Source organism: Dasypus novemcinctus, chromosome 1, assembly GCF_030445035.2.
Source record: "Dasypus novemcinctus isolate mDasNov1 chromosome 1, mDasNov1.1.hap2, whole genome shotgun sequence".
In the NCBI taxonomy this organism is placed as follows: Eukaryota; Metazoa; Chordata; class Mammalia; order Cingulata; family Dasypodidae; genus Dasypus; species Dasypus novemcinctus.
Genome location: NC_080673.1, coordinates 86,335,954 through 86,362,531, shown reverse-complemented (window position 1 = coordinate 86,362,531; position 26,578 = coordinate 86,335,954). Strand labels below are relative to the sequence as shown.

The window sequence follows — 26,578 nt, the reverse complement described above, 5'->3', positions numbered from 1 at the left end:
AGAGCCCTCTGCCAGTCTACACCTGAAATCAGAAGAAGCTGAGCCCGTGGAACCTTAAGAAGAAGGAAGGAGAGGCCAGGCAAAGCCTGCCTGTCATCTTGCTTCAACATGTGGCAACTGACTTTGGTGAGAAACCAACCTTGAGTTGGACTCTTTAGGGTCTTGTAACTGTAAGCTTTTATCCCAAATACCCTTTATAAAAACTGACAGATTTCTGGTACTTTGCATTAGCACCCCTTTGGCTGATTACTACATACATAAACACACTGGTGCCAGCTACTGAGAAAGTAAAAATTGGAGTCTGTATTTATAAATTCATGTTTTAGATCTTTGATACTTTTGTAACACATGGCATGAATTTAGTGAAAGTGAAGTTTCTTAGGATTTTCCATAAATGTACAGATACTGAGTTTTCTACAGCTCACTATTGAATAATTGGTTCTTTAGAAGAATATTTTCTAAATTGGTTTTAATAGCATTTGCAAATAGGTTGGATAGCATACATCCTTTAGAAAAATCTATGATAGGCATACTGTCTTCATTTTCTCCAGAATCCTTGATTTATCATTCAGAAGTGTGCCAATATATCACTTACTGTTATGTACTTTTCTGTCCTCTATCAAAAGTCCTTCCAGATCCTAAAGTATGGTGAGAACTAATTATAGAGTTAGCTCTATTGCAGGGATTGAATCATGTCTCCCTCATGTAGAAATCCTAAAGCCAGGTACTGTGGGCATGAAGATGTTATTAGTTAAGGTGAGGCCAGACTGAATGTTGGTGATCCTTAATGCAATATACCTGAAGTCCTTGTAAGCAGAGGAAATTTGAGCAGTCAGTTAGGAGAAGCCAGAAATGGAAACCAGAGAAGGAGACAGAGCTCACCATATGACAGAGGCAGAGATCAAGCCATCACCAAAATGCTACGGACTCCAGGAGAAAGCACCGCCTGGTCGAACCTTGATGTTGGACTTCTGGCTTCCAAACTGTGAGACCATAAATTCCTGTTGTTTACTCCAACCAGTTTGTGGTGTTTGTCCTAGCAGCCCTGGGACACCAAGACACCCTCCAAAAGATATTTGCATTTTAACAAGAATGAGCATGATGAAACCTGATGGTGGAATTCAGTGCATCAGCTAGACGGGAAAGTTTGGGACATGGACTTTCCTGTTGCCATTTAACTCATGTCATCCATGCCATATAACTCATGCCATATAACTCATGTCATAAACCTTGTTGGGGATATGCAGACCATGAAACCAATGGTAGGATATTTCATTTAGTATTAGTAAGTGAAGGGACATGTAAGTGTTTATGGAAAACAAATCTCCATTTGAAAATAAACAAAAGAAATCCATAAGCAAATCAAGCAAGATTTTGAACAGAATGAAAATTCTAGATATTTCATGAAACCCTTTATGCATAGAAACTATTTGTACATATCTGAAACTAGTTTATCTCCTCCCTGCTTCTAAACATATTACTACCTTTGAGCAAGTTTTAACAGTCAGACAGCAAATGCTGAAAGAATATTTTTGAGTTGCATGCTTAGCAATGGTGAAAAATATTCAAGTTTGGGTCACAAAGTAATTATGAATTATGTTACTTATATAACAATGATTTCAGTTTTAGATTTGGGTGGATTCTAAAGACAAAAGCAGAGAGATCTTTCATTAAAAAATGTGTTCAAATATAGCTGAACAATAGCACTGTATATGGAATCTATGAAAATATAACCCTGTCTTTTGGTTGGTATTTTATTAAGATAATTCAACTATAAAAGTATCTCAGGTAAGAAGCAAGACCTATGATAAAACTTTCTATTGCTTCTGAAAAGAATATATGCTCTTTTTCGATTTAAGCCCAACTGAAATCAATAATTTCATACTCTCCAAATTATTATTTTCAGTAAAAACTGTACTATAGAAACCATATTACATTCCTTATCCAATTACCATGTAAATAATAAAATAAAACCAATTGTAGAATCCACCAAGAAATAAATTACTTTTCTGAGAAGTCCTTCAACATATTATATTTTCTGATTTATTAGAAGGCTTATATGATTTGATCTGGCTATGCAAGTTTGCCATAATAAACTGTAGTGGATTTTCACACTGATTGAGAATCTACAATCGTATATTCTAGAAAATCTATTCTTGAGAGTTCACAATATTGTATTTTGGAAAATACCTTCTGCAAAGAGAGTAGAGTCCAGCACATATATTTGCAATGCCATTAAAATTGTCTTTGAGATGTTTGATGAACACTTCATTTGATGATCAGTAACATTTTTAAATGGACTGTCTGCAAAGAGAAATATTTTTATATTTGTTATTTTCGTATGGAGAAAACCAACATGAGGCAGAGTCTTCTGCTATGTCCTGATATCCAGACTGTTTATAAGAGTATATAATATTTCTTTAGAGGATATGAAATATTAATGCAAAAGGAATGTCTCATATCTCAGTCTAATAGTTCATGAAATTCAAAGCTGAACTACAAAACTTAGAAAGCCCCAGCCCTCAAATTTAAAACCTCCTATCTAGATATATAAAGTTTTTTTTATCTCTTTAGGTAAGTATTACTGCTTTTTCAAATGTCAAAACACCTTTGATTTCTAGCAGTAATAATACCTTGGCAGGAAAACATGAATTTTGAAGAACATGGCTTAGGTTTCTCAACCTAACTGCTAATGCAAGCAAGCCTAAGCAGGGCCGGTAGATTTCAAATGAATATGAGTTGGTGGGAAGGGGATAGACTCAGAGCTGCAGGATGCACAGGAAGGAGATAAACACATGAGATATTTGTGCAATAGTGCAGTATGGGGTTGGGGGGACATATAGTATGAACAAACTGTAGGCTAAAATATAAACTTTGTAAGGGCAGAAACTTTCGTTCACTGCTTTATTTCCAATTCCTTCAATACTTCTTGGCATAAGAAAGTTAATAAAAAAGATCCCAGTTTTTAAAAAAATGATTTGGGTTTTAAAGATACTCTCAATATCACCTTTGTTTGATGGAAGCTACTTGCACATGTAGCAAGGCTGCCAGATTGTGATATTGGCTGGATATACCACTTTATTTCCCTACTTTCGCCATTCCTTCATCTTTTATTAATTCTTAACTGTAATTGTATATTCAATTCAACAAAATATTTCTTTGATGTATATATTTCAAACAGTTTAGATAGTACTGGCCAATTTAGGGTGCTATATAAATGATACTATCTTTGGGTCCTGGAAAAAATTATTCTGAACTCATTTCCTGTGATTGTGTACATTTTTTTTACATTGATGTAATATTTTATTGGTGAAAATATGGAGCATTCCTATGGCTATAAAGAAGACGTAGGAGTTGAGTGGTCAATGATTTAAGTGAATAAATAGATTCAGAAAGAGGCTAGATGGCCTTGAAATGAATGTTGTTTGGAGGCTTACTAGCGGAGTTATTTTAAAGTCTCGTATCATAATATAAGCACCTAATATAGTAAATTGCTGGACATGTTAATGAACTTAGAGATATATCTTAGATGAAAAGGCATATTAACTTTGAGAGTTTGTCTTTGCTATCAAAAGATACATTTGTGGGGAGGGGCCATGTGTTTTTAAAATATTTTTTCAAGACATGATATTGTAGCTGATGAAATGTATTTTCATCAAATATACTCCTTTGCTTCCATTCTTTCTATAGAGTGGACTCACGTCCTTACACCTTGCAGCCCAGGAAGATAAAGTGAATGTTGCTGATATTCTCACCAAGCATGGGGCTGACCAGGATGCTCATACAAAGGTAAAGCAAATCCCTGTCGATATTGTAACACACACTGGCTTGGAAGATTATTTCTAGTAGTCCCCATTCTGGTCATGCTGAATGCAGTTCTCCCCACTTGTTGAGTGTGTTTTGAAACATAAGCTAATCATGACCCTCTGCTACTCACTAATCTGCAGTGGCTCCCCATTTCTTCTATAGTCAAGTCCAAGTGGACAGCATCGTATCAGCACATTTGAATACTGGACTTCAACTCTGCATGCTTACGTCTTCCCTCTCCCTTATTACTTCATCTGGTCTAGATGACCTGCTGTTTCTTTTCTGTAGTTTTATGTACCTCCATGCCCTTGGCCCTGAAATGTCCTTTCCTTCTCTCTGTCATTAAATTCCTACCTATTCTTCAAACTTAGCTTAGCTACATCCTTCACGCATGTCCTCTTGGTCGTCCTAGCAGAGTCGATCTCTCTCTCTTCTGTTGTGCCTCTCCTTTAATCCATTATCAGATTGTCACCCACATGTCTGATCTCTCTTGCTGCTAAGTTCCTGAGGCTAGGGATCTTCTCATATTCATATCTGTATCCCAAGGGTGCAGGTATATTCTGCTAAATAATATTTGTGAAGTCAAGCTGAATTTCTACCCATCCTACCATGTGTGAAATTCTGCCTAATCCTTTTCCCCTTGAGTATTAACCACTAGTGTGATAAGATTTCTACTTATTTGTTTTTCTTGGGTTTTGTTTTTACAGCTTGGTTATACTCCTTTAATTGTGGCCTGTCACTATGGAAATGTGAAAATGGTCAACTTTCTTCTGAAGCAGGGAGCAAATGTCAATGCCAAAACCAAGGTAAAATACTTGTATTCGTTTTCATTTTTTTAATAAGAAAAAGATTCCTCCATCTGGATTCTTCACTAGCTCACCATAGCTATAAGTGTATTTTTATTATTATTCCTGTTGTTTCAAAGTACATTCTAAGAACTGTCATCTTCTAATTGTTTGAGACTTTTCATCCTAGTCAGCTTTGCCAGCCAGGTACCTTAGGTTGCCAGTTCAAGTAGCTGGCATAGAGTTAAGTTACTACAGGATACAATAGAAGCCTGTCAAACATCTTGATGTCCTAGAAGATTTCCTAACATTGTTTCATGGCTCTGACCCCAACCCCTACCCCTACCCTGTTCCCCATGTAGAAATACAGACTAGCAGGTATTCTGCATGCCTTTCATTTTTAATGAACTCTGTCACACTAGGAACATCATATGGTCATGCTCAGCAAGACAATAATGTATAAGGGCTGGGCTGGAAATTCTCAAGTATAATGCAGAGCTGACTTGATTCCAGTTGTTTTTCCCAGTGGCATCTAAAGGGCCTTATTGCGCAAAGCAAGGTCAGACATAACATTGCACTTTAGGCTCTCAGATCCATTCAAGGGGAAGGGAAATGCATAATGTAACTACTGTTGTTTGCGTGAAGCTCCAGGTTACTTGGTTCAAATTGAAGCTCCAGGTTACTTGGTCCAAAAAAAATACTTATTTGCGTGTTTAATTTATAATTTATATACCAGAAATCCCTAAATCCAGCTACATGACTGGCCTCATGTACACTAGTGCAAGCACATTCAGTAGTTTTAAAGTTAGCATTCAAGATACTACTAATTAGAAATATATAAAAGTTTTGTAAATCAGTCTTGCTTTTTCTATCCTCTTAGGAGAAGCATCCACAAAATTATTCTCATACATAAGCATATTTATAAGCTAATTTAAAATACTAAGTTATTTTAAAATTATGAATACTGTTAACGTTTGAGATTCAAACTTCTAATTTGACTCTAGCAAGCGTTATCTGCTCCTATTTTCTGACTACCTTTTGAGTTCTCCTGAAATTATACTTTGAGACATATATAAACACTCCAATATGAATTTCCAGGCATTAGTTTCCATTTTTCCTTGAGTCAGCTCACACATTAGCACACCAGGAAAGGAATTCTTGTTGGAATACAGATATTCTGAAATGCATAAATGCAACAATGCAGTGATGACTTTCCCTCTCTCTCTCTCTCTCTGTTTCTTTTGCACAGCTGGCTTGGGCTTGAAAATACCATGTTTTCTTTTGGGCTTGGTTATTGAAATAAGAAGCCAGACAAATGATGTATTTCTAGATAACTTCAGGGTTTCCCTTGGGTTTGACCTGCATTGATGAGATTGAGAGAGAAATCTCATTTTAACATTTCAGATTTTACATGAACTGTGTAGTTTTACTGTTGCATTTGGAACCATATGCCTTCAGGAGAGTGGACAGGCATATACCTCAAAGGACATTCTTTTCATAAACCGCTCAGGCGTTTTTCACATGGAATGAAATCTCTGTAGAGGAAATTGTTTTTATCTCCTATGTAGCTATAGTTAGAGAATTGTTTCTTTGCTTTGAAAACTTAAACATATATATTGTCTTTGCTTCTCAAAAACACATGACTTGATATAAAGATTTGGAAAAGTGACCTTGTTTTATGGAACTATTAGTTGCTTAAAATTAGAATGAAACCCTGTCACATCAGTTTGAAGCAAACCAGATTTGGTTAATTATATGTCTGATTTGTGTAGAGTATTTAGAACTACAGAATATAGGATGAAATTTTCTTTATATGTTATAAAGATCATGGAGCTCTCCAGCAAGGGAAAAAAAAATACAAATACAATGTTTGCTAGCATTCTTGTATAACTTTATAGTTTAAAAAAAACTTTTATAGACTACTTATTTGTTCTTTACCAAACTTGAAATTTTGGCCATTTCCAAAAAGAAAACTGAAGTGGAAAGGGGTTTGGGATTTGCTAGTAGTTGGTGGAAATTCTGGGTCTAGATGGGACAGTAGGTTAAAGTTCAGCCAAAATGCTTAAGCAAAAGCTTTCGAGTTGCTCCAGACTTTCTTGGCAAATATTCTTATGAGCCAGAGAGGCTTCAAGTAATGGTTAGATTAAATCAGACCTGGGGGACATTTCCTGAATATAGTGTCCATAAGATCTGAGTATACAATGAGCTATTGAGGTCAAGCATGTTAGTTAGACATTATTAATTAATACACACATACTATTTAGCGTGCAGTGTGTGGCTTGTTGCTTGTTGAATCAATTAACTTGGCTGATAGTGAAGATAGGAACTAAATTTTGTTGATAGAACATTATAAGCAAAATGGAAAAGAAGAATAAGAAAAGAAATATCACTTTATTCTCCTCAAACATCCATGGACAAGGGGCTTATGTGATTTGAGAGAGAGTCCCTGCAATAGCTATCTTCTGTTTTATCATATCTGAAAAGGGTAGAACAATACTGATATATTCCATCAGTTTTTTCTTCACTCATTTAGTCAACAATTATTTATGAAACACTATGTACCAAGCACCCAAATTTTCAGAGTGATAATGAAAATTCAAAGAGACGATGAAATAAGGTCCAATATCTAGCACCAAATGAATGCTCAATAAATGGCAGTTATTAATGTTTTGTTGTGCCACCAAGTCTTCAAGTGCAGTTTTTAAAAACAAATGTGAATATGGGAGCACAGCTACCACCCACTATAATTTTAGCAAGCCTGGCTTCACACTAACCTTAACAATAACCTCCTCACACATCATGGATTGCAGAGCTTTCATGTGAGTGGAAGTTCAGACTAAAATGTTAAAAAGTACTTAGTTTTTAAAAACATGTTCTACCAAGTGGGGAGGGGCACTCAGCTTCCAGTGAAATCTTTTGTTCTCTAAGTGTACATGTGTGCACTTCTTGACTAAACCTGTTCTCTGTAAGGCATAAATGATTTCAACTTACTTTTATTGACTTAGAGTCCTTGAAGCCAGGTTAATTATTAGGAAAGTTGTCAAGAACAAGCAGTCGTTTGTGTGATGGTCTACATTCTTCAGCCAAAACCAATTTTATTCTTCCTTGTTTCCTCGACAAGTCACTGCTATACCCTTTTCTCATTATAAGTCTCCTGTCAGCATATCCATTTTTAATGCTAACTGGTTAAAATATAGTAATAATAATTTGTACCCTGTTAATTTTGCTGTTTCATAAACTAATCTCTTCTTTGGTTTACCTGACCGTAAAGTGTGAGGAAGCGTTCGGTGCTAAGCGATGGATTGCTAGGAATATTGGGCTCCAAATAAACCAAGCACCCTTGATGGTTCTGTTGTAAATAAGACTAAGAAATCCAAAAAAAAAATTCTAAAACCGAGAAAAATCTAACCGAGCTTTCCTCTCTCCCTCTGCAAACCGACGCTCGACCCCCGGCCTCCGGCCGCAGAACGGCTACACGCCCCTGCACCAGGCGGCGCAGCAGGGCCACACGCACATCATCAACGTGCTGCTGCAGCACGGCGCCAAGCCCAACGCCACCACCGCGGTAAGGCGGCCGCGCCTCGCCGCGCGCTCCTCCGCTTTCCCCCGCCCGAGGGCCTCGCCTGGGAGCCGAGTTCCAATGAGGCGGGCTGCAGCGCCTGTCCTGACGTCGCAGTGGCCTCCCTGGGAGGTTTGCCAGGGAGGGAGAACCGTGGGCCTGACTCAGTTGTCTTCCCTTTGGAGACCGGGCGCTCCTCTGGGGCTGCAGGACGCGCTCGGCTCACAGCTGGCTCTCAGATGTGTGCAGGCGCCGACCCCTCCCGCCCCGTCCTCTTAAAGTAGCAGTTTCCGAGGCAGGGGGGCGGCTTAGACCAAGCTCCTTGGGATGTGGAGCCATTGAAATGTAAACTAAGCGGCGCAATTAAACAAACGGGGATCCCGAGTGGCCTGGGTTGGAGCCTGGGTTGTTTGCTAGTGCTATTTTTTCTGCTGGTGAGCTTCTGCACAGCTGTAGCTAAATATGTTATCATGCTCCCTAAGGTAACATGTTCCTTGCAGCAGATGGCCCCGTGACTTCGAATGAGAAATAAGGGTAACCGCGCTCTTGCTAATAGTTTCGCAGGCATCAGCCTCCATTCAAGAGGCATTTTCATAAGCACAAGACAGTATCTGTAGAGATATTTGACAACCTGAGGGTTAAAGCATCAAGTGCTTTTCATTAGAAAGAGCCGGCAGATGTAAGCTTGTTGTGTTACCATGGTGACCTGGGCTATAGTCTGAAGAAGTTGCAAACACAGATTTAGATGTAATGGTAAAAACTAGTGATTTTCCTAAGCTGTGCCTTGTTTTGGAAGGAAATGCTGGCTCATGCAGAGCAGCGGGTGATCTCATTGGCTCGCATCACAGTTCTCCCTCTCTTCTCTCCCTCTCTTTCTCTTTCGCACTCTCTTCAGAATGGCAACACGGCCCTGGCGATTGCTAAGCGTCTGGGCTACATCTCCGTGGTCGACACCTTGAAGGTTGTCACCGAGGAGGTCACCACCACCACCACGGTGAGTACACGGGACCGCTCACCTTCTGCTCAGCCACCTCGACTTTCAACTCACGTACTTTGTCACTTACAGAAGGTTTTGGCTTTGAGTTCTGGACTTCATTTGGTCATTGTATGGTAGCACGGAGATAGAAGTAGGCAGCTGTAAATGCAATTCCACACAACTGGGACAGGGGTTTTTGCTTCTTTTAATCAACCCATGTCCATACGCAATGTGTAATGTGTGCCTGTAATTTGATATTTAGTTCCTTTTTCTGTGACTGACTTCATTTTTTTCTGGCTCCTTCTGCTCTTTTCCTCTAGTTGTGTGTGACACCTACTGTTGGCAAAGGGGTAGAACACTCCATAGCAAACTTCTTACCATTGCCAGGGATCACCCCAGGCTCTGGAAAGATGCTGGGCTTGGGGTCCCTGGAAGGACTCTGATCCCCCTCACACTGTGCTCATGACTGGGCCAAATGTGCTCCTAGTGAGAACAGTTCATCTTTGCTTTTCTTATTATTTCTAATTTTCTTTTTCTTCAAACAGAGAGTCCCATGTGCTTTGTAGGGAAGCTAGGCCTGTCTCATGAAAGAGTATATAGTTTTAAATTTTCACTTCCACTGTTTTGAATCCCACAGCTGATTCTTTAGAGGAGAAGAGTCATTATCATTGGCCTTTGTCAGAGAAATTCTAAGAGAGAACTCGCTCCAATGTGCTTGCGCAGTTCAGTTGGAGCTAAGCTCACAGGAGGCCTCCTGAGAGGGAAGCTCAGAACTGGAAGTGGAAAGGCTATTATATTTGAATTTATTTATTAACTTTTTACCTGGAAGCATGAACTCGGGGAATGACAGCTCTTTATCTTCATAAAGTGGAAAAGAAAAACAACAGTAAACTCTTAGATGCTCCTTAGAGAAAATAAGATCATAAATCGACAAATGAAAAATTCCTAATGAAGTTCTAGTAAATGCCACAAGCTAGGAATGATGCATACAGAGTTTTGGAATGCTTAGGTCTTTTGAAAGATGTGAGGAAAAAGAGAGGAATTTTGTTATCCATGCTGACTACAAATCCACATTGACATACATTGATGTAGAAGGGATACAACTGGTTTGACGTGAAGTTTCAAAGAGTGGAGTATGATTTATTGATGAACTGCTGGGCACAGACTGAATTTAGATGAGAGAGAACAACACCACGTGTTTTCTCAAGCAGAATCTTAAAACCATTGGCCAGTACACCAGAATATTTTTAAAGGTTTAAAGCATAACTTTCATAAATTATATGGGAGAAAAATGAATCTTTTTGCCGCTTGGCACCATACTGGTGGGTCACTATACATTTCTGAATTTTAATGGCTTTTTCTTACTATATGATTTCTTACACCATGAACATCTTCATATTAAGAGCCTCTACACATTTGTCATTTATCTGGTTTCTTGAAACCTTGTGTATATCACAGACAAGACGCATTTAGTGGCAAGCTAGACCAAGTACATGTCTGCCCTTAGAAGTCGATCATGGTTAGGTGTTTTTTTGTTTGTTTGTTTGTTTGTTTTCCCCCAACTTTATTACCTTTCCATGCTCTGGGGATCATGTATGTACATTCTTAGGAAGTTACCACTAGATGGCAAACTTGCCTCATTTTGCTGCCTTGGACCTGCTTTTCTTCCATTCATTTAATTAATCAATCGTTCCATCAAAATTTATTGGATATAAAATATGTGCTGGGTCTGGGCGTCACTGAATGAAGTCCTCAGTGGCTGAAACATTTCTCTTCCGACATGCAACTTACAGTGTAGTGGGAGTTGAGAATGAGATGTTTATTTGTTTTTAAATAAATTCTTTAACAACACAGCTATGCAACTTACATGTGTGGTATTTCAGAGAGATTTCGGGACCATAAATATTACTCAGAGCAAGTGACTAAACTTAAAAAGCTATATTTAAAAAAGGAACAATTAACTTTCTAAATATAGTCTCCAAACAAGTTCTCAGATCTTGCCACCGTATCTAGCTCTAGTCTAGGAGGGAATAAAAACTCCTCTTGGAAGCCTCTGTGAGCTTTTATTATTTTCTGGTAACTGTTATTCTCTATACTGCACAGCTGAGCTTTGCTCCAACAAAGACCACTGCACTTAGCATTCCAGGTGAAAAAAAACACAAATATTTACAACTTTCAGTTATAATAATAAGGAATCATTGTCCACATTAATAAACAAGGAATATATTTATCTAGATGGGTAGTTTTAGTGGACATATGTTTTCATGCTGCCTTCTCTTTACTCTCTGCTTCTTTTAGAACTGGATTCTTTTTGAACTGTGAGTTTTATTGTTTCATAAAGTGGAATTTGGGGTAAGGATCGAAAATATGAACGTAATATTGTCTATTATGTGAGTCATTTTCTTTATACTTCCTCTCTTCAAGAAGAGATTTTCAATCATTCCTGTTCTAAAGAATGATGATATTTAGAAATGATATTAAATATAATAGTAGTATTTACTAATTACAAATATTCCAGTAAACATGGGCAGATCTAGGATTTTTATTTTGATTGTTGGATTCCCAAACCCGTGTTCATAACCATTATGCCCTAACTAATCTTGGCTTTGCTTAAGCTATAACACCAGATTGTCAAAAATAGCTTAATAGGAATTATTGTGAAATAAATATTTTCATCTTATTTTTAATAACAATACCCTTATATTCTTTATTGATTTTCACAAAAGCTGCAAATTCAGTATTATTTTGTAAAATCTAAAGATTCATTAAAAGTAATTTGGAACTACTAACTAATAAGAGCAAATGGTATGAAGCAGTTTAATATTATCTAAAATTAATAAAATTAAATTTAATAGTTGAATTACAGTTACACAACTAACATACTAAATTTACATCAATTGCATTCATCTGCTCAAATAGCAGTCACGTGTGTTCTTAAGCAAAAAAAAGTTTCCTTTGCTATTCCTCTTTCCAGAGTTCTTTACCCTAAAGTATGAATAAACTCATTGTGTAGAGAGAAGAGTAAGGCAGCAGTTTGTAAAAGAAAGGTCACTGTTGCAGAAATTTCTGAGACATTTTAGAATCGTGGTTTGTTTCCTTAACCTTCTCTTTCTAACTTTACTTTGTACGACCCAGTGGGGGATATGAGACAGTTTAGCATTCTCTGGGGATTACAATCACTGTATACTTGCCAGAATGGAATCAGAGTGTTAGGGATACATTTCTGGCAGCAGAAGCCAATAAACTCAATCTCCTAATGCAGCTTCAAAGAACTGTGAGCTATGACTCAGCACTCTATTTATTGATCAGCTATCATCAATTATTTTTATTATTTGCATAATTTTATAGTGATCATATTTCATGTAGTCACTGATTTATAGAACATGTCACAGAATAAATTACTAAATTAAAAATGATAGTGTTTCTATATTATCATTGAAACCTAGGAGAATTTCATAACAAACATTTAAGAAAATATAAAATATTCAAAGTCCTAAAATGTATCCGATGCCATGAACAGTTAACATGGGGAATAATAAAAATAGCAATGTAATAAATACATGTAAAGTAATTTTCCATCTTTTGAGGTGGAGCCAAGATCTTTTCATTGAATATAGATCCACTATGTATTGACTATACATATATTTATGTCAGTATGAACATTGACTCTATATATGTTGCACAAACATCAGTAATACATACTGTATTATTTGTGTGACTATCCTATAATATTTATATGTCTATAATATTTATATAGCCTCTATATTATCTTTATTTAAAAAAAGACACCACTATACTGGTACAGAACCCTTTGAAACTTTTGACAAATTTTTTCCAGTATGTTTTCGTTTTCTTGACAACACCTAATTGAGCAGCAGTTATTTTTGGTGACTCACTTTGTTGAGACTTTCCCAAGCATTTAACTGTGTTTTTATATGGAAAAAAATGATTTACACATGTGTTTTAATAATAAAAATTACATTAATTTGTACAATTGGCATAAATCAGTTTGGAAACAGAAACAAATTTAGCCTGTAACTCAGCTGATAGGAGCTGAAGTTGGGTGGACATTAGAAGCTGCTGGTATATGAGGCAAGACCACCACCATACTGTGGGGGCTTGGAGACTATGTGGTACTAAGGAAATGGATGACCAAGGGGATTGGCTAAGTGGAGGTCAGCTAAGCATGTTTATTCATGAACAAACCATAAATTTTATACCATCATTATAAACCAGTATGTTAAGGATTCCTGTTTTATTTTCCACATCTTTCCTGTGTTATAATAAATATTAAAAACTCATTATTATCTTCCTTCCACTATCATATCCTATTTGTTTGCCCATTGTCTGATCTATTTGTGTTCTATTAAACTTGTACATAACATACTACCAATTTAACCTTTAAAGTAGTTTCTAATCTAGCTCCTGGAATCATAGATTCTATAACAGAAGGGGATGTCTATGATTATTTTATTATATGCTTGTTTTATTTTACTGTTCAAATGCAGTTGCAGAACACTGTTGTATAATTTTTCTGTTGCTACATGTTTGTTTATAATATCTCTGATAGTGTCCAATTAGCAAAAAAGCGAAGTTCTTTCCACTCTCACAAATTTAAAGAAAATATACTACCATTTTTAGTATCTAAAATAGAAAACTTGTATATTTTAATCATTTAAAAATTATTTCCATCAATTATTTTCAAATGGAGATGCATCCTCTTGTGAAAATGTTTCCTATGAAGGGCAAATACTCTAGAGCATTTCTGCAAAAATGGACTTTGTGATGTAGTCCAATACACTAGACATCCCTTAACATTTCTGAATCACTTTATTTACACTTAGATATTTATTTTTTAAGTTTCAAAAACATGTTTAATAAGATGTCATAGTAGGGCTGTCTCTATACCATATTTTAAATGCAAATCTGTTTTCTGCAATAATACAGAAAAATTTGCCTGAAATTGGCAGATCTACCTGAGGAACTTAAAAAAAAACCCAACAACCCATAACTGGGCCTCAGCCCCAGGGATTCTGATTTAACTGGGATTAATTCCAGCTATCGCTTAGAGGCATTATAGGTTTACAGAAAAATCATGCATAAAATAATCTGGAAAAAAATTTGTTTAATTCCTAGAATAATTCTAAAATGCAGCCACAGTTGAAGATGACTGATATAAAACATTTTTATCTTCATGACATTTGTAAATTAAAATTTATGGTAAGAAAATAATCAAATGGTATATTTTAGTAGTTTAAGTTCATCCATTCAACAAATCATTATTCACTACCTATGAGTCACCAAATCCTTGAGTGGACGCTTTTGTCCATCTTATGGGGTTTTATTAGTTTTCAGTGAATAAGTCTATGGAATTATTTAAACATCACAGGAGACTTGTATGCAGGCTAGTCTTTGGCTGTCCCTTCATCTGGATAACACAAGACTTTCTTGGTTTTTTCCTGTTCTTTTTTTTACTGTGATTCCACACATAGGAAGATCTTTTTAGTCATTATATGGTTTAAGATGTATGATTCGCATAATTTTATACCATCAATTTATTCAGTAGACACTTGAGAAGCTCTACTGTGTTTCAGGTTCTGTGGAAAGAATTTTACTCTTGAGCAACTCACACTTTTTATGTGGGAAGCAGATACTGTGTATGACATGAGACATCAGGGGTTAGCACAATATGCTGCAGGAGCCCAGAGCAGCCGAGAAACGTAGTTAAAGAAATAAACTCATCTGAGACAGTCAGGGAAGGTTTCTGCAGGGAAGTTACACTTAGTATGAGCCAAGTGAAGAGGAGAAAGAAGATTTCTGCCATAAAAAAAGAATATGTGGAAAAACTCAGAGGCATGAGAGAAAGTAATCTGTCAAGTGAACAAAAGTAGTTTAACATGGTTGTAGCACGAAATGAGAGAGGAGGCCACATTCCTTCTTAGCAGATCACAAGGCGTCTTCTGAGCCAGTTTATTCAGATTTGTTCTGAAGAAAATGGGGCCACTGAAGGATAGGCTTATGTAGTATCAAATTATGATTTCATCTGTCCCTCATAATGTGCAGGTATGCTTACATGTATATATTTTCAAAATAATCAATTGAATTTCCTTGACATATATTTGAAAATTTTCATTGTTTTCGAAAGAAAATAAATGATAGGGGCAACTCTGTAATACCTATGTAGCAAAGTTTCAAAGCCTAGACAACCTATTTATTGTACTTGAGTAGCTTTGGTTGAAGATTTTACTCCTATCTCAAAAGATTAAGTTTTAAAATTCTCATAATATTCCAGTGGATACGCTTAATAAATTTTCAGTGTAGAGACTGGAGATATGAATTTGATATTTAGATGATATTTAAAGTCATTAGACTTGGATTTTTACCCTTTTTATTACTGTGGTATCCCCAATGTCTAGAAGAGTATCTGACAGGCCGTTGGCTCTCAAAATACTTCTTGAATATATGAACATCTAAAATAATGAAAAGTTCATTATTTTTTATGAAATTAATGCTAAATTATAATAATAAATTATGGTAACTAAATTCTTGGGAGTTCTAAAGTATGCCAAACACAATTGTAAGAGCTCTTACACATATTATTTTATTTAATTTTCATAATAATCCTATGAAATACTATTCTTATCATTTAATAGATGAGGAAACTGAGGCACAGAGAGGTTAGGGAACTTGCCAAGGCCTCATAGCAAATAGAAGAAACTCTGAAGTTAGACTCTGAACCCAGGCAGCCTGATCAGTCTCATCAGTCAGTCCATAACCTGAGTTCTTAACCTTAGACTGTGTATCAGGAATGAAAGGTAGGAGATTTGACAACTCTGGAGTAATATCAGGGAAAGCAAATAATCGATAAACCAGAATTGTAACCCAGTGAAATACTGTGAAGAATGATTCTCTACTGTTGATCCTTCTAATCTCAGAAGAGCTGCGTCACATTTTTTGCCCAAATACTTTGTCTCTCATGTTGTTGACGGTTTCTCTTCCATTGGCTTTGCTTTTAATGAATTACATATGTTCAGTGCTTTTTTTTTTTTTAATAAAAAAGCTTTTTGTGAGAAATTACTTAATCCATTTTAGGGAGCCCCTAACACATTAATCTGCTTTCTCAATATGATTTATTTTTAATGCCATTGCTACAGAATTTATTTTTCAAATGTGAGCTCAAAATAATGAACTTTCTCTTGTATAATTTCACTGGAATAAATGATCACTTACCTTCAGAAAGAACTTGCATTTATATGAAAGTGAATAGAGAATAAGCTTCCAAAACATAGATGTGCAAAAGATGAACTGTTCAGTGCCTGATGGCTTGCTGCTACTATTACAGCCTCCTCTGAGAGTATTTTGATCTCTTGTTTTGTTTTTAACTTGAGAATTAATGATTTTGTATTTCTAGACCATCACTGAAAAACACAAGCTAAATGTTCCTGAGACAATGACTGAGGTCCTGGATGTATCTGATGAAGAGGGTAAGTTTTCTATGCCATCTGTCACATTCTTACAATGTGGCAGGTGTGGTGATAGGGCCTTAAGCTTTGCCATCACTGCCCTTCATCTTTGTTTCAATACAATTACTTTTGCCATTTTGGGGGGATGTGGGAATTCCAGTCAGCATATTATCTCCTGATAGCATCTTTAATGTCTTAGTCTCAGTTGCTGGAAAAATAGGAAGGGGGAGCAACTGAAAACTGGCCATCTGTTAAAATATCTAGCAGATAATACAATTCTTATGAAAGCGTGTTTTACTTATGTTAAAGTGTTCTTTTATTAAAGTGCCTTGAAGTAAAAGACTTTAAAGTGTACTCTATCAAAGGCATATTGAGAAATCTCTGCAGAGGAAAACAGTTTTAGAGATGGTTAAAAGAACATGGCAGTAAGTACTACAAATTCTACATAAGAATTTGATTCTCTGTCAGAAAATCGGGCCTATATAGCTTTAGAGTTGAGGGAAATTATCTAAAGCAATAGATTTCCAACAAAGTTCTGAGAAGTCTATTCTTCTAGAAGGAGCACTAGGGACTGCCTGGGATGGTGTTAGGATGGTTTGCTAGAGTTAGAGACCCAGCCCAGCAGGGTTTCTGGCTTCCTACCTCTACTTCAGCTGGAGTAGTTGGCTTTTCTTTGCTTTATAGTTTGAATTTCCATGCAATATTCCACTTGAGCAAAAATATCTGCTGCTGAAAAATAAAGACAGCAACATAAGAAGTATGCACTTAAGTTTCAGTAGTGCAGCTGTTGGTCAAATATGCATGCTTGAAAAATTATTGCCATAAAGGATGGCACTAGACTCAATTCTAATTGCTCTTATGGAGAAATGTTAAAGGTATTTCTTTAAATTCTTCAAGCTGTAATCATAAGTAAGTAAAACTTCACATCAAGATGTCCTTACTTGGAGCCAGTTTATTAAACCATCCATTGGTAATAGCTGTTGCTGTGGTTCAGCTTTTAAAAGAACTTATGACAAGAATAAGTAAAAGTGGGATCAGAGCATTATTATGAATAAATTAAAAGGTATTGTGAAAGCCAGCAGTTCCATGGTTTTGTCATAATAATTTTTTGTTCTATCCTAGTACTTGTCACTTAATTTTCAGCATTTCTATGTGTATGTCATATTTTGTTTTGAGAGATGATCGTTCTTATCTTCACTTGTATGTTGAACAGCTTTTAAACAGTGCCACCACTTTGTTGATGGAGCCCTTAGTGATTCAGGTACCATTAGAGGAAATTATTGGAGTGAGAACTTGCCTTTCTCATTTTCTTTTCTTAATAGAAGTAACTTGCTTAATATTTAAACCTGGGTGCCTGAATATTAATCTGTTTCTTTTGAAATAGCATGTGTAATATGGGTGGAATTGTGTTTATGCATTTCAGTGTGTGGATTTCATTAACTTTGAAAAGCCATAAATTGCTTATACTGTTAATGATTTTGCAACTATTATTGAGCTCTTTTAACATAATTAACTACTAATGAACAATATATAAATATTTTGCCAAAAGCTAGTATCTCTTAATAGAACACAGATTTAGAGAAAAAGGAATTCTTTGCAAAACTGGCTCTGAACTAGCATGATCATGCTAATGACTAAATTATATTCTGCCATAGACTGGCAGAATATCACCTCTCTTACTGAGATGGAAAGTAAGAAGTGATTATTTTATCATCTTATTTTTTGGACATATTAAAAACTTCGAAAGTTTTGAGTTGCACACAGAATTTTCCTAGTTACCGATAAGTGTGGGAAATTTTGTTTTTTTTTTTCCTGAAACGGTTTTTTTGTTTTCTACTAATTTCTACAGACATTTCTACTTTCTATCTCACACTGCAGATGTGCATTAATTTACATGCAAGTGTCTGGGAGAGAAGTTTTATGGTAGTACTAGCAAGATTAATCCCAAAACAGGCACCTTCCATGCTAATTCAAGTATTGGATTAGGATCCAGCCAATGATACCAGTGTTTAGGGATTTTGCTTCTTTGGACCATTTCTCTCTAACACACATCAAGACATCGGGATATGTACCATAGTTGTCTCTAAAACCCGGAAGCCTCACTTGGAGTAACACTGAAACTAGGAGGGGATGTTTTATGCAGCAACTATCATAGCAGTGTTTTTGTTTCCTAGGTTGCTTAGGCAAAAACCATGAACTGGTTTGGCTTAAACAAGAATTAATTAAATCATGGTTTTGAGGACAGGAAAATGTCGAAAGCAAGTCATCATCAAGGTGATGGTTTCTTCCCGAAAACCACGCTGACTGCCATCCTTAGCTCCTTTGCCACATGGCAAGGCCATCTGCTGGTCCTCTCCTTCTTCTCTGGGTTTCACTGATTTCAGCTTCTTGCTTCTGGGACTTTCTCTCTCTATATCTGAATTTCATTCTCTTTTAAAGGCCTCCAGTAATAGGATTAAGACCCATCCTGCCTGAGAGGGGGCACGCCCTAACTAAGGTAACCTCACCGAGAGGTCCTCCTTACAGTGGCTTCACACCCACAGGCATGGGCTTGATTGAAGACCGTATTTTTCTAGGGTGCATACAGCTTCAAACCACCCAGACAGAGAGCATTGTAACGAACCCCCTGAAATGCAGAGACTGATGGGGAGTGCAAAGGACATTCGTTATCACATGGACTCAGTGTTATCAGAGATTTTTAGTTGTGCCTTCATTTGTCACCAGAGTCACAAAAATTTGATATTTGACGAAAAATGTACTCTTCAAATTGTTTTCTCATCTTCTAAGAAGATTCTCTACATATAAAAGGGGAAGGCTAAGTTTATGTAGTTTATTTGCATGGTCTACAAGTTAAACCTAGAAACAGCCCGCTTCTGCAGACTTTGAGTCATTCCACCTAGACTTTACTGTGTTTTTTTTGCAAAATTACTCAATATGTTTATTTTTTTTTCTTTCAGCATTTTATTTTTTTCCTAGATTTTTATTGATTTATTTTATTTATAATTTTGAAAATGAAATTTTTATTGCCTTTTGTTTAGATATGTAGATCACACAAAATGTTACATTAAAAAATATAAGAGGTTCCCATATACCCCACTCCTCACCCCCCCCAATTCTCGCACATCAACAGCCTCTTAATGTAAACCATAGTGGAATCATGGATAGTAGCTATGTTTCAGTAGCTCCCCCCTCTTTTATCCTTCACCATTATAAGCCTTTTTCTCCCTACCAAGGGATGTCTAAAAGGGAAGAAGTGGGGAATAAGAAAAATTTGAAAGGTAAGCACTGTTTTATTAAGGAGTTTCGAGTACTTTCAAGAAACAAGAAATTAAAGCTTACTTTGGGTTACATTTGTTCCTTTGACCCTCTTGACTGTGAAGAGACTGTGGTGACAACTGGCAAATTGGGGCAGCAAGATAAAATGCAGGAGTAAATTGACTACAATAGTGTTCTATCATGAATGTTAAAAAAGTGTACAACATAGTGTTAATAATAGGGGTGCATGGAAAAAGTATACTGAATGTGCGCTGTGGACCATAGTGAGTGATAATAGTCTGGCCACGTTCTTTCATAATCCGTAACAAATGTTCCACAGGAATGTAAGGCGTGGGTGGAGCAGTGATGTATGGGAATTCTGAACTTTATGCCTGATTTTTCTCTAATAAAAAAGACAAAAAGAAGAAAACACACACACAAATTGACTCTGAGGAGGGACAGGATGCCCTAACATGGGTAGTAGGCAATTTGGTGCTAGAAAGCAAAGATTTATACTGGCTTTTTTCGGATTGGACGGGGAAACTATTAGAGTAAGGGAAAGAGAGAGAGAGCATCTGTGAGTGTATTCAGGCAGACTTGTTTTGTTAAATAGTCTTTTTGGCCTCTGCTCAAGGGATCCATAAAATACACTTGTATTGGGCTTATATTATGCTACAGATCCTGCACTCAACCATTTCCTTCACTATCGTAAATAAGAGTAGACTCAATCTTCCCAAATGCTAACAGAACTCTCATTTTATTTTTCTGAAAATAATTTAGGCTTATACCCAAACCAGACTATATCTGTGTTTTGTAAACCTTTTCTTAGACTTTATCTTAGAAAAAAATTTTCCAAGAAATAAAAGTGTGTGTGGGGGGGGCAATTTATTTGACTCATAAAAGTACTCATATGTAAAGCTTTACAAATTAATTATAAAAAAGAGAGGAAATAGTGGAACAAATGTAAAAATAAGTCCTCCAAGGCCTATAATAAAATGTCCAAGCTTCTTGACCTTGCCCCTATGTTTGGACACTCAACTCCTTCCTATATTTTTTCCAGTTGTTACCAAACATGAGCATTTGCCATTGACAAGCTTTTTAGTCTTTCCAAAACAAGCAATGCATATTTCTCTTTTACTCACACTGCTGCTGCTGCTCCCCATGACCCTGCATATGCTAGCCTCACACCTGAAACACCATCGTCTATGCCCCTCAGAATCAAGCCCAGTGCATTTTGTACTATTTCTCTGGAAACACGCTATCAATTTAAAAAAGAAAATCAAGCTCACCTCCAAGTAAAGGACCAGCTCCAATTCCTTCTGCAAGGTAGCCTTCTCCAGCCATTCCTTCCCAAAGAGATCACTCCCTCCTCTGAAGCTTTTAGTTCTTGAAGTTGACACAATAGCATGCATTTTATATTTGAGTATATTGTCATTTTATCATTGGATTGTTACTACCATTGCATCTTGCTTTGTGAGGAAACAATATACAAAAGGCAGAGAGGGTAGAAAAACCACTTTAACTCCCTTAATTTTTAAAAATTTACCCTGAGTTCCTTTTCCTTTAGAGCTATTAGATTTATGAAATATTTAAAATGAGGACAATATATTTCTTTCTTTGTATAAATTATATATAATTTTTCAAAAATTATTTTTGCAATATACGGAAAGTGATTTTAGCTCATATGACATTAGTGTGTCAACACCTTGACCATTTTGTATTAATAAAAATAATAGCCTGCAATTATTATGTTCTGTTAAATATTCTCATGTGTTATTTTAATTCATTCGTATAGCTACCCTGTGAGGAAAGTTGTTAGTATGGTCTCTAGTTCCTTGCTCATGGAGGTTAAGAAGCTAGTAATTAGTGGAGTTGGCTATTGAACCCAGGTGTTTCTGATTCTAAAGCATCAACTTTTAATTAATACTCAATGTAGCCTAACTCACTTTATTTTATTTTTTATTTTTAAAGATTTATTATTTATTTCTCTCTCCTTCCCTGCCCTCCCCACCCAGTTGTCTGCTCTCTGTGTCCATTCGCTGTGTGTTCTTCTGTGTCCGCTTGTGTTCTTGTCAGCAGCTCCTGGAATCTGTATTTCTTTTTGTTGTGTCATCTTGCTGCGTCAGCACTGTGTGTGTGCAGTGACTCTCCTGGGCAGGCTGCACTTTTTTCACGCTGGGCGGCTTTCCTTATGGGGTGCACTCCTTGCGCGTGGGGCTACCCTACACGGGGTACACCCCTGCGTGGCACAGCACTCCTTGCGTGCATCAGCACTGGGCATGGGTCAGCTCCACACGGGTCAAGGAGACCCCAGAGTTTGAACCTTGGACCTCCCATGTGGTAGGCGGACGCCCTAGCCATTGGGCCAAATCCGCTTCCCTAACTCACTTTAAATGATAAAAACAAAATGATGAATGAATTACATCTCTATTTACTGGAATTTCTTTTATTTACTCTAAATTTAGCTTTAAATGATTTATTTATTTTTTTTACTCTTTTTTTTTTTAAACAAGGCAATTTTATAGATACATATTAATAAAGCAACAGTTCATCCAGTGTACAATCAATAGTATTTGGTATAAGCTTTAAATGATTTAGGGAGCTATTTATTCTCTGATATATGCCTGGGTTCTTAAGACCATAGATACAGAGAAGTGATAAAATGAGCACAGAGCCCCATTCCAACACTCTAAGGTTTATCTGTGGAAATTACTTTGGATTTTGAACAATTTTAAATAAATGAGATTTAAATCATTAATATTTAACTTAATTGTAGGGATGATATACATTGCTTCAAGTGTTTTCCCTTACTTTGGTTATCAAACTTAAAAGTATATGCTCGGTTCCTCTAAACAGTCTTCAAAAACTTTCTGTTGGCTGTTTTATTCCTCTGTCTAAGCACTTTAGTGGTATATAGAGCATTTCTATGAATGAGGTACCATTTGCTGAATTACTTGCAACCTGTATTTTGAAAGAGGGCTATTCTAAATTATGTGCAGGGAATGTACCCTTACCATTTTGGCTTTTAAATGTGAATTGCAACACTTGGTCATCTCTTTCTGCCAATACCTAATTACTGAATTCACTTTTTCCACCCTGCTTTCACTTTGAGAAGCCATCCAGTTTCCAACAAAACATCCTTTTTAAATTCTGTAATATTTTTTAAATCAAATTCCAAGTTACTCAAAATGTTAACCATAAGTTATTTTTCCATTTGAACTATTTCATATTTATTTTAGAGCAGTAGATGTTTCTTAGCAATTGCCAATTATATGAGAGACTGTTAATGCTAGACTTAATGTACATAATTACATATACATATAAAAGCTAATTTGCTTACATATTATGCTGATATTTAAGTTAAATAACCATAAGCTGTAAAGCACCTATCATGATAAATAAATAATGACTAAATCAAACTGACTGGTAGTAAAAGAATTAAGATTCAGATAATTTTTTTCTTTTAAGTAATGGGAAAATGGATTAAATTTGTTTCTCTGAGTTTTAGCACCTTTTAATTCTGCTGTTTGTTCTAGTGTGCAGTGTTTCAATGATGTTAATGCAATGTATTTCAATACCTTTCACAATCATAATTGCATTTTGTGGTTGATATGACCTTCAGTAAACAAATGTTTTCTCCATCTTCTTCTGGTTGTTTCAAGGTGATGACACAATGACAGGTGATGGGGGAGAGTACCTTAGGCCTGAGGACCTGAAAGAACTGGGTGATGACTCTCTGCCTAGCAGTCAGTTCCTGGAGGGTATGAATTACCTGCGCTACAGTTTGGAGGGAGCACGATCTGACAGGTATTTACGTAAAGTTCACACTTGGTATCAGCCAGAAGTGTGTGAAACACCTTTTTATGATGATAATAAAAATATAGGCACAGTTATTGAGCACTTAATTGGCACCTCGCTGGTCTCAGCAGTTAGCCTGTTATCTTACTCATTCTCAAACAACTTTAAGGAGTACCCATTTTACAAAACAGGAAACTGACACCTAGATAGGCTGCTGGTCAGAGTGAGACTGTAAGAAGCAGAGCCATGATTAAGAGCCCTCTGCCTTTATATCTGATGTTTGTAATCGTCTGCCACCTTTTCCTCTAGTCAAATAAAAAGGACAGTTGTTCCTGATAGACCCCCTTACTGGCATCTATAGACACTTTAAATTCCCTTGGTTTTTAATTGGTGATACAATTTCTGTAAATAAATGTATGTTGTGAGGAAGAATTAGAAAGAGACAACTTTAGAAGGAATATATGCCAGCAACTGCCTTTTTCATGAAAATGACTCAGAATAGAATCCCACAAGAGCCTGAATACAAAAAACAATCTGAATAGGGGAGTGGATGTGCCTCAGGTGGTTGAGTGCTTACCTCCCACATGGGAAATCACATGTTCGGTTCCTGGTGATCCTAAAGAAGACAAACAATGAGCAGGCCATGACCAAAAACAATGCACAGACAATGACGAAAAAAAAAAGAAAGAAAGAAAACACAAGACAATGAGTAGATGAGCAAAAACAAAGAGCAGACAATGAGTAAAACAGACAAGGGAGCCATCTTGGGGTAGGAACCCTTCAGAAAAAAAAAAAAATCTGAACAAAATCTGGGGGATCCCAAATTTTATGTATAGATCCAGGGAGGTTTACATAATATTCTGGGACCAAAAAAAAAAAAAAAAATATATATATATATATATATATATTTTATATGCTGATTACTAACACAGCTGCTTTTTATTTTTTGAGACAAGCTGAATAAGAACATTGCACATTACCTCATCAAAAGTATGACTGCCGGTTGTCTGTGTAGTAAAATGTCTTTTGCTAAGCAATGATCTCAGTTTTGGAGTTGGGCCTATTCTAAGCTGTTTTATGAATATCCAGCATATAGAGAGTTGAAGAAATAAATACTGGTAAAGAGTAATCAATTCTAAATGGATGATTTGAAAAGAATGAGCTTTCCTTGGGCTTTTTCCTTAAGCATAAATCCTCCCCCTTTTTTTTTTTTTTTTTAGCAATTCATTGTGCTTTCAATGAGTGACTTTCTGCAGGGTTTTGTGGTAGGTGTTTGGAGCACAAACATGACTCAGATATGATTGCTGAATTCACAGTCCAGTGGGGTGAGGCCCTAGGCTCGTGCTGTGCTACAGGAGCCCTTGGGCAGGTGGTGAGTCAGGGCACCGGATGATGAGTAAGTCGGCAAGGAAAGGTAGAGAATGGCACCGGAAGCCATAAGAGGACCATAGGCAAAGTCTCACGGTGTGTGTGAGACACCGCAGTATGCAGTGTTGTTGGAGTGTAAGTGTGTGGGAGAGGGAGTCATATTTGCATTTGGATCCGTCTGATGGTAAGGTGGAGGATGAATTTTAGAGGAGGTTATAAAAAGGCAAAGGCTGCCTTTGAGAGCTGTTCTTCTGGTCCAGTGTGCGGCGGTTGTTGAGAGAGGGCCTGAACTCCAACCTTGGTTGTGGTCAAGGAGAGCATTTGAGGACAATAAAATTTGAGTCAGCCAGACCTGGCAGGGGTTTTCATGGGGTAGGTGAAGAAAAGGGAGGAGGTTAAATTGACCCCTTGGCCTCAGTGACTTAGCTGGTGGTCCTTGTGGTCAGGATACAGAAGACAGGAATAGAGGGAATTGGTGTTTTGACTGGTTCATGTATTTGGATCTTATAATCTGAGTTTCTTGAAAGACTTTAAAAATCAACAAAATGAAATGCTTGTGGATGTGTATAATACATACTCTTCTGTAACTAAGCCTATTACTGTCAGCCAAAGAGCCTTTATTTTTAGGTTTCCTTTTTAAGAACAAATGCTTGGTTTGATCCTTTTGGCTTCTTTCAAAGTACTGAAGGTGAGAAAGAATCTAGATCAGACTTTCTATACAACAAGGCCAAATGGTTTGATGCTTCTATTTAAACTGAATATTTATCAGCATGTAAGAAATGGGACGTGAAACAAAGCATGATCTGCTCTGCAGGTCCACGCTTACATTTCTAGGGCACCAGATGTGTTCATGATCTCCATAATGGAATTACAGGCAGCATCTCATTTTCATGTGTTTATTTGTTTATAATTTTACTTAGACAATTCAGTATAAGTAAGTTTGCTTTTTTTGGTAACCATTTTTCCTTTTTCATTATTTCTTGATTTGGTATGCTTTCAGTAGTACCATGCCCAGGTAGGTATTACATAGCATGAAAACATGACCCTCCTGGATACATCTGCATTTCCCTGCTTAGTGCTCAATGTATGTGATGTGTGTGTGTGGATGTGTGTGTGTGTGTTGAAGGTGGTGGTGCTTATATTCTAGAATTATGGATTCATTCTCTAATTAGGATTTTTATGTGTTAAATTTATTAAGTATTTTAGCTAGAAGTATGTTCCTGGAACTGAAGACTTAACCTGTTTTATCTGTCACAGCTCCACCTTGTGGTTGATAAAATAATAGCATACCTTCCAAAACCAGTCTAATGAGCCCATGCATAATTGAAGATAGAAAAATATTCTTATGTCTAAGATATACTTGGATGTGGAAGAATAAACATGCATGCAATTTAATGTATGCAGAATAAAAATACAACCAAGTTCTGATTAATTAGATATTGTGTCTGGTTTATTTTAATATTGCCTACAAATTTAAAATGCTTTCCAAACTCAAGGTAAAACACTGAATAAAAGGAATCACAATAAGGGGAGCATATGGAACTCAGTGGTTGAGTGCCTGCTTTCT

At 36.5% G+C, this 26,578-nt stretch overlaps 1 protein-coding gene across 16 annotated transcripts in view; it reads left to right on the top strand.

Annotated features, from left to right (window-relative positions):
* The window catches only part of ANK2 (ankyrin 2), a 624,289-nt gene that overhangs the window by 524,731 nt on the left and 72,980 nt on the right, over positions 1-26,578 (top strand). For 14 of the 16 annotated variants that reach the window (XM_058293829.1, XM_058293865.2, XM_058293838.2 and 11 more), the window contains 6 exons: positions 3,691-3,789; positions 4,515-4,613; positions 8,059-8,157; positions 9,047-9,145; positions 16,539-16,611; positions 23,508-23,652. In XM_058293829.1, coding sequence (XP_058149812.1) covers positions 3,691-3,789; positions 4,515-4,613; positions 8,059-8,157; positions 9,047-9,145; positions 16,539-16,611; positions 23,508-23,652 — 614 coding nt within the window. Of the gene's footprint in view, positions 1-3,690; positions 3,790-4,514; positions 4,614-8,058; positions 8,158-9,046; positions 9,146-16,538; positions 16,612-17,803; positions 17,852-23,507; positions 23,653-26,578 lie in introns of all 16 variants that reach the window. The other 2 variants (XM_058293817.2, XM_058293812.2) reach the window with 1 other exon arrangement.